The sequence below is a fragment of the Chelonia mydas genome, chromosome 7 (assembly GCF_015237465.2).
Source record: "Chelonia mydas isolate rCheMyd1 chromosome 7, rCheMyd1.pri.v2, whole genome shotgun sequence".
NCBI classification, from domain to species: Eukaryota; Metazoa; Chordata; order Testudines; family Cheloniidae; genus Chelonia; species Chelonia mydas.
The window spans coordinates 1,241,377-1,253,991 of record NC_057853.1 but is presented as its reverse complement, the minus strand read 5'-3'; the positions used below and the strand labels follow the sequence as shown (position 1 = coordinate 1,253,991).

The 12,615-nt window shown below is 64.5% G+C and overlaps 1 protein-coding gene across 3 annotated transcripts in view; it reads right to left on the bottom strand.

Annotated features, from left to right (window-relative positions):
• Positions 1–12,615, bottom strand: part of LAMB2 (laminin subunit beta 2) — a 35,515-nt gene that overhangs the window by 9,447 nt on the left and 13,453 nt on the right. For all 3 annotated transcript variants that reach the window (XM_037904994.2, XM_043552012.1, XM_043552011.1), the window contains exons 17-23: positions 12,399–12,519; positions 11,531–11,723; positions 10,820–10,963; positions 10,306–10,537; positions 9,387–9,550; positions 2,895–3,119; positions 1,397–1,614 (exon numbers count right to left, since the gene is read on the bottom strand). In XM_037904994.2, the coding sequence (XP_037760922.1) occupies positions 1,397–1,614; positions 2,895–3,119; positions 9,387–9,550; positions 10,306–10,537; positions 10,820–10,963; positions 11,531–11,723; positions 12,399–12,519 (1,297 nt within the window). The remainder of the gene's footprint in view (positions 1–1,396; positions 1,615–2,894; positions 3,120–9,386; positions 9,551–10,305; positions 10,538–10,819; positions 10,964–11,530; positions 11,724–12,398; positions 12,520–12,615) is intronic.

Sequence of the window (12,615 nt, the reverse complement as noted above, 5' to 3'; positions counted from 1 at the left end):
CCTCTGCCCCTCCGTGTGCTTCCCCCAGCGAGTCCGCCCAGGCGGGGTCCTGGGGAAGCCAGAGGGTCCTGCCCCCCAACTCCATGGTCAGACGTGACTCTCAGCCAGCCAGTAAAACAGAAGGTTTATTAGACGACAGGGACATCGTCTAAAACAGAGCTTGTAGGTACAGAGAACAGGACCCCTCAGTTGGGTCCATCTTGGGGCAAGGGAGCCCAGACCCCACGTCTGGGCCTCCCTCTCTTTCCCCAGCCAGCTCCAAACTGAAACTTTCCAGCCCCTCCTCTGGCCTCTGTCTCTTTCCCGGGCCAGGAGGCCACCTGGTCTCTTTGTTCTCCAACCCCTTCAACTTGCACCTTGCAGGGGAGGGGCCCAGGCCATCGGTCGCCAGGAGACAGGGTGTCGGCCATTCTCTGTGCAGACACCATCACACTGGCGCTCCAGGGCTCTGCCACAATCACACCCCCTTATCCCCCTGTGACGATGTGACGCAGCAGGGAGGGGGGAGTGTTGACCTGGGAATGTGCCCTGGGGACGGGAGACCTGAGAGCCTGTTACCTGAGCCAGGAGGGGGAGGGGGAGGTAACACCTCTGCCCAGGAATGTGGACGGAGGCTGGAGAAGGGAACCTGCTCGGTGGGTTTAGTTTCAGGTTGGGGCTGGGTGGAGGAACACAGGGAACCCCAGGGCTGGGGTCTAAGCTCCCTGCTCCCCCAGAAGGACTTGACTGAGGGGTCCTGGGTGTCCCCACAAGCTCTGTTTTGGACTGTGTTCCTGTTGTCCAATAAACCTTCTGTTTTACTGGCTGGCTGAGAGTCTCAGTGAATCCCAGGAAGAGGGGTGCAGGGCCTGGACTCCCCCACACTCCGTGACACCCCCCACCTAGAGTCTTAAGAACTGCATAGGGGAAACTGAGGCACCCACACAGTATTCAGAGAAAACATTATGAACATTCCCACTTCGTCACAGTCTGACACAGCCCCGGATGCCATGCAGGGAAGAGGAAGTCCCGTCCACCCCAGCCCAGCCGGGACTAGCAGCTGAGCCTGGTGCAGGGTAGGAGCCACCAGCAGGGTCCTCCCCAGTCCCGCCCCCTGCCCCACAGTGATTTACTTCTCTGCTGGCTGCCCTGGGCACCCAAAACATACTGCTGGGGAGGGTCACATGAGCATTCACGGCTTCCCTTTGCTTCCCCATCAGAAAGTCATTTTTCTGCGGGGAAGCAAAGAAATCCGCGGGGGACATAAATTATGTGGATGTGCAACGGCACAGAATTCCCCCAGAAGTAAAACCTGGATCCGTAGCCCCACTCCTGGGGGCCATGACACTCCCCTGTCCTGCCTCCCGCCCTCTCCCCAGCCCAGTGCCCCCCACCCCACCCCCATGCTGGCTCTCACCTGGTTGCAAGCAGGGCCCAGCGAGTGCTGGGGGTGGCAGGCACAGGGCTCACAGCCCTTCCCGCTGGCCAGGTTCCAGAAGTTGGGGGCACAGCGGTCACAGCTCTGCCCCTGGACGCTGGGCAAGCACTGGCACTGCCCGCTGCGCCGATCACACCGGCACTCATCCTGCGTGCTGCACTCGCTGTGCTCTGTGCCCAGGATGTTACAGGAGCAGCCTGGGAACCCAGACAGCAGGGGCATCAGCAGGAAAGGGGGGCCCTGCTGAGACCTGGCTAAGGGCATGGGATGGGCCTGGCCGCATGGCACTGGCACCCAGTACCCATCGGGAGGACTGTGCGCCCGGTCCTCATGGGGAGGCAGAGGGGGTTCTGTGCGCCTGGTCCCCGGGGGCCGTGGGCAGAGCGGGGGTCTGTGCGCCCGGTCCCCAGGAGGGAAGGGGGGGGTCTGTGCGCCTGGTCCCCGGGGGCCGTGGGCAGAGCGGGGGTCTGTGCGCCCGGTCCCCAGGAGGGAAGGGGGGGTCTGTGCGCCTGGTCCCCGGGGGCCGTGGGCAGAGCGGGGGTCTGTGCGCCCGGTCCCCAGGGGGGAAGGGGGGGTCTGTGCGCCTGGTCCCCCGGGGCCGTGGGCAGAGCGGGGGTCTGTGCGCCCGGTCCCCAGGAAGGAAGGGGGGGTCTGTGCGCCTGGTCCCCGGGGGCCGTGGGCAGAGCGGGGGTCTGTGCGCCCGGTCCCCAGGAGGGAAGGGGGGGGTCTGTGCGCCTGGTCCCCGGGGGCCGTGGGCAGAGCAGGGGTCTGTGCGCCCGGTCCCCAGGAGGGAAGGGGGGGGTCTGTGCGCCTGGTCCCCCGGGGCCGTGGGCAGAGCGGGGGTCTGTGCGCCCAGTCCCCAGGAGGGAAGGGGGGGGTCTGTGCGCCTGGTCCCCGGGGGCCGTGGGCAGAGCGGGGGTCTGTGCGCCCGGTCCCCAGGAGGGAAGGGGGGGGTCTGTGCGCCTGGTCCCCGGGGGCCGTGGGCAGAGCGGGGGTCTGTGCGCCTGGTCCCCCGGGGGCCGTGGGCAGAGCGGGGGTCTGTGCACCCGGTCCCCAGGAGGGAAGGGGGGGGTCTGCGCGCCTGGTCCCCCGGGGCTGTGGGCAGAGCAGGGGTCTGTGCGCCCGGTCCCCAGGAGGGAAGGGGGGGGTCTGTGCGCCTGGTCCCCCGGGGCCGTGGGCAGAGCGGGGGTCTGTGCGCCCAGTCCCCAGGAGGGAAGGGGGGGGTCTGTGCGCCTGGTCCCCGGGGGCCGTGGGCAGAGCGGGGGTCTGTGCGCCCGGTCCCCAGGAGGGAAGGGGGGGGGTCTGTGCGCCTGGTCCCGGGCGGGTAGGGGGAAGTGCTCCCGGTCCCCGGGGGCGCTCAGAGGCGAGGGTGACGAGCGTGGTCCAGGAGGCTGGCAGGACAGAGCAGGGGAGGCCGGGCAGGCGCCTCCCGCCCAGGCCAGCAGCCCCGCAGTGCCCGAGCCCGGCCCGCACTCACGCCGGCAGCTGTGGCGGGTGGCGTCCCCGTAGTAGCCGGCCTGGCAGTGCTGGCAGTGTGCCCCCTCCGTGTTGTGCAGGCAGCGTCGGCAGTGCCCCGAGCGTGGCTCACACGCCTCCGCGTCCAGCAGGTCGATGTTGCCGTTGCACTGGCAGGGCTGGCAGCGCCCGCCGGCCTGCGAGGGGTTTCCGTAGTAACCAGGGGCGCACTCCTCGCAGCGCAGACCTGCGGGAACGCCGGGGATCAGTGCCGGGAACGCTGCAGTGTGGGGCGCAGCACGGGCTGGAGGGGCCTGGCAGCGCCCCGCAGGCCGGCCAGCGCCCCCTCTGGGCAGCGCCCCCCGCCAACACCCCATTCTCCCCCCCCCCAGAGTCACAGCTAGCAGATGCTGGGCTGGAGAAGCCAGCAATACCCTGGTTAAGTAGAAACAGGATCCCTGTGGGAAAGTGTCATCTCAGGCCTGGGTCTAGGGGCTCCCTTGGGAAGGAAGGGGGGGGTACTGCCATGTGGGGGGGCAGGGAAGGGGGTACAGATTGTGACAAAGTGGGGGGTTCTCTTAGTGTTTTGCAGGAATATGGTGCGTGCCTCAGTTTCCCTATTTGCTGCGTGTGTAACGAGGTGGCAGGAGAAGGTTTGTTGTTTTAGGGGACCAGGTGTGACCTTGCCTAGCAGCCGGGACCCCAGATAATGTCCTGGAGATCGGGTGTCACTGAGTGTGGGGGAGTCAGGGCCCTGCACCCCCCACTTCCTGCGATTCACCGTGACTCTCAGCCAGCCAGTAGAACAGAATGTTTATTAGCCGACAGGAACACAGTCCCAAACAGAGCTTGTAGGTACAGAGAACAGGACCCCTCAGTCAGGGCCATCTTGGGGGGGCAGGGAGAAGCCCAGACCTGGGTTCTGGGCCTCCCACCATCTCCCCAGCCAACTCCAAATTGAAACCCCCTCCAGCAGCCTCACCCAGCCACCCCCCGCCCCTCCTCCAGACTTTGTCCAGTTTCCCGGGCAGAAGGTGTCACCTGGCCCCGACCCCCTCCTGGCTCAGATTACCTGCTCAGGTATCTGTGATGAAGTGGGACTGTTCTTAATGTTTCCTCTGAATAGTGTGGGGGTGCCTCAGTTTCTCCTATGTAGTTCTTAAGTATCTAGGTGGTGGGATAAGGGTGTATGATCATTGCAGAGCCCTAGAGGGCAGGTGTGTGCAGGGGTCTGGACACAGACAATGGCCGACACCCTGTTTCCTGGCACCTGATGGTCTGGCCCTTCCCCCCTGCAAGGTGAGAGCTAAAGGGTCCGAAAACAAGGGAATCACGGGTGACCTCAAGGGACAAAGCCCAGAGGAGGAGGGGCTGCAGGGAGTTTCAGTTTGGGGCTGGCTGGGACATGGACCCAGCTGAGGGGTCCTGTTCTCTGCACCTACAAGCTCTGCGTTAGACCATGTTCCTGTCGTCTAATAAACATCTGTTTTACTGGCTGGCTGAGAGTCACGTCTGACTGCGGAGTTGGGGGGCAGGACCCTCTGGCTGCCCCAGGACCCCGCCTGGGGGGACTCACTGGGGGAAGCGCACGGAGGGGCAGAGGGGGCTGAATGCTCCGAGGTCAGACCCAGGAAGGTGGAGCCGGGTGAGCTGTGTGTCCTGCAGACAGGCTGCTCACAGGAAGGAGACTTCCCCACAGTCCTGACTGGCTCCATGGGGAGCCGTTCCAGAGCATCGCCCGGGGACGCCGAGACAGTGCCACGCAGCATTCCCGGGTCACACTCCCTACTCCCTCACATGGGGACCCAGCGACAAAGGCCGGAGATCCTGGTGGGCGGAGGACAAAGGGTGGAGGAGGGGCTGTGGGGGAGGGGATATGGGGGCTCGGCTGGAAGCAGGGGTGGGGCTGGATTGGGACAAGGAGCAGCCCTGGGACTGGGAGGGGGACAGACCCAGCTGGCCAGGCCCGAGGCCCTCAGAGCTGCCTGGGCTGAGACACTCAGTAAACCTCCTATGTGATGCTGGCTGAGAGTCCGTGCAGGGTAAAGATGGGGGGCATTGCTCCCTCACGGGGGCTGGGGGTCCGGAGCGAGTGGACTCCCGCAGGGGGCCCAGGGCAGAGCCAGGCTGTTGATGGCTCTGAGAGGTGTGATTCCAGGAGGCGCTGGAGCCCAGAGGCTTAACCCCCGAGAGAGAGAGCGCCCCCGAGAAGGGCCGTCACACTGAGGGGGGTTCCATACGGAGCCGGGAGAGCAGGGAAGGGGGCACAGCTAGGATGTGGGGGGAGGGCAGAGAAGGGGGTACATCCAGGAAGTGGGGGAGGGCAGGGGGTACAGCCATGTGGGAAGAAGGGGGTGTGACGAAGTGGGGTTTTATTCACCTTGTTATGTTGCATGTGAGTCTCACTGTCCTGTGCGAATACTGTGTGTGCCTCAGTTTCCCTGTGTGCTGCACCAGTACTGTGGTGGTGGGAACTGGGTGTGTGATTTTTGCTGAGGCCCTCAGGGAAGGTGAGCCTGCCCAGCTGTTTGCAGCTGTGTAACCTGAGACCCAGGACGGGGGTGCAACCCGGTGACACCTTTTGCCCAGAAAGCGAGACAAAGAGAAGGGGAGCAGCAATGGGCGGGGGGAGGGGGGAGGTCAGGTGGCTGGAGGCTGGCAGTCTTGGAGGGGGGGTGGGGGGGCAGGAAGGGGGGAATCCAGGCTGCCTGGTCCAGGACTCCCAAGATAGACTTGGCTGAAAGTTACTGATTTCTGTGCTAACAAGCTCTGTTTTAGACCATGTTCCTGTCGTCTAATAAACCTTCTGTTTTCCCGGCTGGCTGAGAGTCACGTCTGACTGCGGAGTTTGGGGGCAGGACCCTCTGGCTGCCCCAGGACCCCGCCCGGGCAGACTCGCTGGGGAAAGCGCATGGTGGGGCGGAGGATGCCGAATGCTCCGAGGTCAGACCCAGGAAGGTAGAAGCCCTGTGAGCTGTGTGTCCTGCAGACAGGCTGCTCCCAGAGAGGAGCCTTCCCCGGAGTCCTGCCTGGCTTCATCGGGAGCAGTTCCAGAGCATCGCCCGGGACCCCGTGACAGGGGTGTGACGTTAGGAATGTAATATAATATCTCATTGACAGGTGACACAGGGCCAGAAAGAGTTAATGACCTCCCAGACTGACCTGACCCAGGGCCCAACTTTAGAGACTGCTTAGGAAGAGGTGGAAACGAGGAGAGCTTTGAAATGCAAGTTTGCATTGTTCGAGAGAGAGAAGGGGAGATGCTGGCTCAGGGCTTGTGATGTCAGCAAACGAGTCTTGTCTATTGCCACGGCTTTGATTCAAAGATCAAAACAGGAGAGTGAAGATCTAGGAAGACACTGGAGGGCAATAGTGTTGTTGTCTCTCTGTCTCGGGGAAGGTTGGGGTAACCTGTATCTGAACCGTTTAATGATAAATTACCCTGGGCTAATTGCCAGGATGTTTGGGAGAAGGAAGGTTGAGCCTATTGTCTTCTCAGGCCAAGAGGCTGCTGGAAATGTACAAAAGCCCTGGGACACGATCCTTCTTCATCTCAGATCGGCTTTGGGTTTCAAGAAGGGGAAACCCTGAGCCATAAGGATTGAGATCCCCGGTCACTGACGGGAGTCACCCTGAACATGGACATTGGACTGTAACCTCTGGGCTGTTTCTAAAAGGACGTTTGGCCACTACACACTCACCATCTCTGCTCGGTATCGGGACCTCAAGAACTGAACTCAGGTCGGTCTGTAGACTGATCTTTCTACCAACTCTCTCTCCCTTTTCTTTTTGAATGAACTGTAGTTTAGTTAACGAGAATTGGCTATCAGCGCGTATTTGGGGTAAGATCTAAGTTATCATCGGACCTGGGTCTGGGGCCTGATCCTTTGGGACTGGGGGAACCTGCTCTCTTATATGATGAGAGAAGATCTTCAGTAATCATCATCGTATCTGACGTGTGTGACATTCACTGAGGGAGGGAGGGATAGCTCAGTGGTTTGAGCATTGGCCTGCTAAACCCAGGGTTGTGAGTTCAATCCTTGAGGGGGACATTTAGGGATCTGGGGCAGAAATTGGGGATGGCTCCTGCTGTGAGCAGGGGGTTGGACTCAATGGCCTCCTGAGGTCCCTTCCAGCCCTGAGATTCTATATTCTATGTGTGTCCGGATGGAGGCCTGGGGCGGGCACTGCGTTGTGTGGACGTCTGAGTACCCAGGAAGGTGATACAGAGGCTGGTTTGGTAACTCTAAGGAGTGGAATATCCACCGGCGTTCGGGGTTTGTCTGCCCCGGTCTGTTTGCAGTTCACCCTGATTGAATGCACTTAGGATGGAGTTGTCACAGGGTCCCCGGGCCATGCTCTGGAACTGCTCCCTATGAAGCCAGGCAGGACTCTGGGGAAGTCTCCTCTCTGGGAGCAGCCTGTCTGCAGGACACACAGCTCACCCGGCTTCCACCTTCCTGGGTCTGACCTCGGAGCATTCAGCCTCCTCTGCCCCTCCGTGCGCTTCCCACAGCGAGTCCGCTCAGGCGGGGTCCTGGGGAAGCCAGAGGGTCCTGCCCCCCAACTCCACAGTCAGATGTGACTTTCAGCCAGCCAGTAAAACAGAAGATTTATTAGACGACAGGAACATGGTCTAACACAGAGCTTGTAGGTGCAGAGAACAGGACCCCTCAGCCGGGTCCATTTTGGGGGGCAGTGAGCCAGACAACCACGTCTGCCCTTCAATCCTCTTCCCCAGCCAGCCCCAAACTGAAACTCTCTCCAGCCCCTCCTCTGGGCTTTGTCCCTTTCCCGGGCCAGGAGGGCATAGAATCATAGAATATCAGGGTTGGAAGGGACCTCAGGAGGTATCTAGTCCAACCCCCTGCTCAAAGCAGGACCAATCCCCAACTAAATCATCCCAGCCAGGGCTTTGTCAAGCCTGACCTTAAGGGCACCTGATTCCTTTGTTCTCCAACCCTTTAGCTCTCACCTTGTAGGGGGGAAGGGCCCAGGCCATCAGCTGCCGGGAGACAGAGTGTCGGCCATTTATGTACCCTGGCCCTTTGCTCTGCAACAATTACACCCCCTTATCCCACCACCTAGAGATTTAAGAAATGCCTAGGGGAAACTGAGGCATCCACACAGTATTCAGAGGAAACATTAAGAACAGTCCCGCTTCCTCACATCTCTCCCCCTTTCGAGACCGAACTGAGCGGGGTCACTTTAGCTGGTGACCTGGGGAAGTTCGAACCCACCAACGTTGCCATGGATGCCCCAGGATCTCTCCCATTCCTTGCACCGCTACAGACTAGGGACCGAATGGCTAGGCAGCAGTTCTGCAGAGAAGGACCTAGGGGTGACAGTGGACGAGAAGCTGGATATGAGTCAACAGTGTGCCCTTGTTGCCAAGAAGGCCAATGGCATTTTGGGATGTATAAGTAGGGGAATTGCCAGCAGATCGAGGGACGTGATCATTCCCCTCTATTCGACACTGGTGAGGCCTGTCCAGTTTTGGGCCCCACTCTACAAGAAGGATGTGGAAAAATTGGAAAGAGTCCAGCGGAGGGCAACAAAAATGATTAGGGGTCTAGAGCACATGAGTTATGAGGAGAGGCTGAGGGAACTGGGATTGTTTAGTCTGCGGAAGAGAAGAATGAGGGGGGATTTGATAGCTGCTTTCAACTACCTGAAAGGGGGTTCAAAAGAGGATGGCTCTAGACTGTTCTCAGTGGTAGAAGAGGACAGGACAAGGAGTAATGGTCTCAAGTTGCAGTGGGGGAGGTTTAGGTTGGATATTAGGAAAAACTTTCTCACTAGGAGGATGGTGAAACGCTGGAATGGGTTACCTACGGAGGTGGTGGAATCTCCTTCCTTTTGAGGTTTTTAAGGTCAGGCTTGACAAAGCCCTGGCTGGGATGATTTAGTTGGGGATTGGTCCTGCTTTGAGCAGGGGGTTGGACTAGATGACTTCCTGAGGTCCCTTCCAGCCCTGATATTCTATGAGTGACCTCAGCTGGCTCTCACGGGCAGCACCGTCACAAGGGGGTACAGCCAGGAAGTGGGGCAGGGGCTCCCGGCTCAGACAGAGCAGCACTGAGCTGCAGTGCCCAGGAGGACGAAGGCTGTGCAGGGCTGTGCCCCCCCGTGCCCTCACCTGGCACCGCCCTGCAGGGGGCTGAGCTGCCCCACGGCCCTGGGGGTCCCCAGTGCAGCCGGGTGGAGCTGCCTGGTGCTGGCACAGCCACGCCCACCACTGGGGCTGCTGCTCCAGGGCCGAGGAGCCGGGCAGACGGGGGGCCCCAGGGCCGAAGAGCCGGGCAGACGGGGGGCCCCAGGGCCGAGGAGCGGGCAGACGGGGGGCCCCAGGGCCGAGGAGCCGGGCAGACGGGGGGCCCCAGGGCCGAGGAGCCGGGCAGACGGGGGGGCCCCAGGGCCGAGGAGCCGGGCAGAGGGGGCTGGGGAGGGCCTGGCACTCCTGGCCCCGGAGCGGTGCTTCTGGCGGATGCCCAAGGCCTGCGGGGGCACTCACCTGTGTAGCCGGGGTTGCAGTTGCAGATCACCTGGCGGGAGCGGCTGTCCTGGTGGCAGGAGGCAGCGAAGTGGCGGGCGCTGTTGGGCCCATCGGGGCAGGGGCAGGGGCGGCAGCGCTCCCCCGAGACCAGTGTGGGGTTCCCGTAGTAGCCAGCTGCGCACCTGTGGGGGGAGGCAGTGAGAGCCAGGGGGAGGCCCAGCCCTGGGGACACGACTGCACCCCTTCCCCGAGGGGGGGCCTGCGTGGCCACGCCCCACCCTCCCTCCCTGCTGCTCCACATGTCAGAGCCCCAGCCCCACTGGGCCAGCACCAGCCGGGTCGTGAGCACAATGGGGTATGAACCCTCTGTGTATCTCTGTGCCCAGCCCCTTGGCACTGCCACCCATTGGGGGGAGGGAATTGATGTTCTCCCTGGCACCATGGTCCATGCTCTGGGAGAGCCCGGCTGGCACTGCGGCTCCCACCCTGGGAGACCCCCACCAGCGCCTGCCCAGGGAGAGCCCCTGGCACCGCGGCCCCCGCCCCAGGAGAGCTCCCCGGCACCGCGGCCCCCGCCCCAGGAGAGCTCCCCGGCACCGCGGCCCCCGCCCCAGGAGAGCCCCCCGGCACCGCGGCCCCCGCCCCAGGAGAGCCCCCCGGCACCGCGGCCCCCGCCCCAGGAGAGCCCCCCGGCACCGCGGCCCCCGCCCCAGGAGAGCCCCCCGGCACCGCGGCCCCCGCCCCAGGAGAGCCCCCCGGCACCGCGGCCCCCGCCCCAGGAGAGCCCCTGGCACCGCGGCCCCCGCCCCAGGAGAGCCCCTGGCACCACGGCCCCCGCCCCAGGAGAGCCCCTGGCACCGCGGCCCCCGCCCCAGGAGAGCTCCCCGGCACCGCGGCCCCCGCCCCAGGAGAGCCCCCTGGCACCGCGGCCCGTCACCTCTGGCATCTGTCGCCATCCGTGTGGTCGCGGCAGTGCAGGCAGCTGCCGGTCCGTGGGTCGCACTCCTCTGCGTGCCCATTGCACTGGCAGGGCTGGCAGTGGGGGAAGCCCCAGGAGCCAGGCTGGCAGCGGTCGCAGCGGGGCCCGAAGGCGCCCGGCCGGCAGGGGCACTGCCCACTGAAACTGTCGCAGAAGCTGCTCAGGGCCCCGTCACTGCTGCACTGGCAGGCTGCAAGGGAGAGGCCGTGAGAGGGGCTGGGCACTGCCCGGGCACTGCCCACCCAGCCCAGCCAGGGCCCCAGGGCACTCACCGGGGCACAGGGCAGGTGGGAGAGACGCCCCCACCCAGAGTCCATCCCCTGGGAACCGGGGACCCTCACCGTGGAACAGAGTCCCGCAGACAGGTGTGAGGGGGAGGCTTGGGACCCCTCCTCTGGGGAAGCCTGCTGGGGGAGGGATGGGGGTGAGGAGCCCTCATCGGGGGTGGGGGGGTGGGGAGGGCGTCACTCACCTCGGCATCCGCTGGGCCCGAAGCCAAAGGTGCCTGGGGAGCAGCGGTGGCAGCGACGCCCCATCACGCCGGCCTTGCACTGGCACTGCCCCCCGCGGGGCTGGCACTCGGAGCTCAGCGAGCCCTGGGGGTCGCACAGGCAGGCTGTGGGCAGACAGACGAGTGCGTGACCCATGGGCAGAGGGAAGGGGGCAGCTTGTGCCCAGGCATCCCAGCCCAGGGACAGGGCGCACCCCCCTCCCTGGAACACACCGCCCAGGCCCGGGGACCCCCCAAAATAGACCACCCGGAACCGGGGACCCTCCCAAATATACCGCCCGGAACTGGGGATCCTCCCAAATACACTGCCCGGAACCGGGGACCCTCCCAAATACAGCGCCCGGAAGCAGGGACCCTCCCAAATACACCGCCCAGACCTGGGGACCCCCCAGAATAGACCACCCGGAACCGGAGATCCTCCCAAATACACTGCCCGGAACCGGGGACCCTCCCAAATACAGTGCCCGGAAGCAGGGACCCTCCCAAATACACCGCCTGGAACTGGGGACCCCTCCCCAATACACTGCCTGCAACCGGGGACCCCCCCTCGATATATGCTACCTGAAAACCCCACCCCCACCCCAGAACCAGGCTAGCAGATGGCAAGGGTCGTTCCCATCCTGGCACTGGCTGGCGCTGCCCAGGGAGTGCATGGCGGGCGGGGGCACTCACGCAGCGCCCCGCCGTGGATGATGGCCGACATGCTGGTGAGCAGGCTGGTGCACACGTCGCTGGCGGGTGCCTTGCCCACGGGCCAGGCGTGCTGGCCACAGCGGTACCGCTCGAAGGCCTCCCTACGCCCCATGGCGCCCGCGTCGCCCGCGATGAACATCTCCATGGAGGAATAGCGCGGCACCAGCACCAGCTGGAGGGGAGAGAGGTCAGCCAGAGCCGGGGCGTGCTGGTCCCCCCGGCACGGCCCTGCCCTACCGGCACCCACCTGGCACGGCCCTGTCCCCCCTGCTCTCCTCGCCGGCACGGCCCTGTCCCCCCCGCCCTCCTCGCCGGCACGGCCCTGCCCTACCGGCACCCACCTGGCACGGCCCTGTCCCCCCTGCTCTCCTCGCCGGCATGGCCCTGTCCCCCCTGCCCTCCTCGCCAGCACGGCCCTGCCCTACCGGCACCCACCTGGCACGGCCCTGTCTCCCCCGCCCTCCTCGCCGGCGTGGCCCTGTCCCCCCCCGCCCTCCTCGCCGGCATGGCCCTGCCCTACTGGCACCCAGCCGGGCCTCGCACGGCCCTGTCCCCCCTGCTCTCCTCGCCGGCGAGGCCCTGTCCTACTGGCACCCACCTGGCACGGCCCCAGCCCCTGCCCTGCACCCAGTGCGGCCCCAGCCCCGCAATGCCCTGTTGGCCTACCGGCACACAGCTGGGCCAGGTGCGGCCCTTTCCCCACGGCCCCCCCCCGGCACGGCCCTGTCCTAACAGCACAACAACCCCCTCCGCCCAGCGTGGCCCGGCACCCCCCCATCACCCACACCCGCCGTGGACCTGTCAGCCAGGCCCAGCATGGCACAGCCCCCCAGCTCCCCAGGCTCACCGAGTCGAGCAGGATGCTGGCGCCGGGCACCGCCGGGCGGGACGTGTAGCGGGCGAGCTCCAGGCGCAGGGTGTAGCTGACGCCGCGCTCCAGGCAGACGGGCTGGGGCAGCAGCACGTACCTGCAGGGATGGGAGCCAGGCTCAGCTGCCCTCAGGTTAGCCTCGGGATGGGGGCACCCCCCCCAGATCCACGGGCACCTGCCAGCCCGGCAGCAC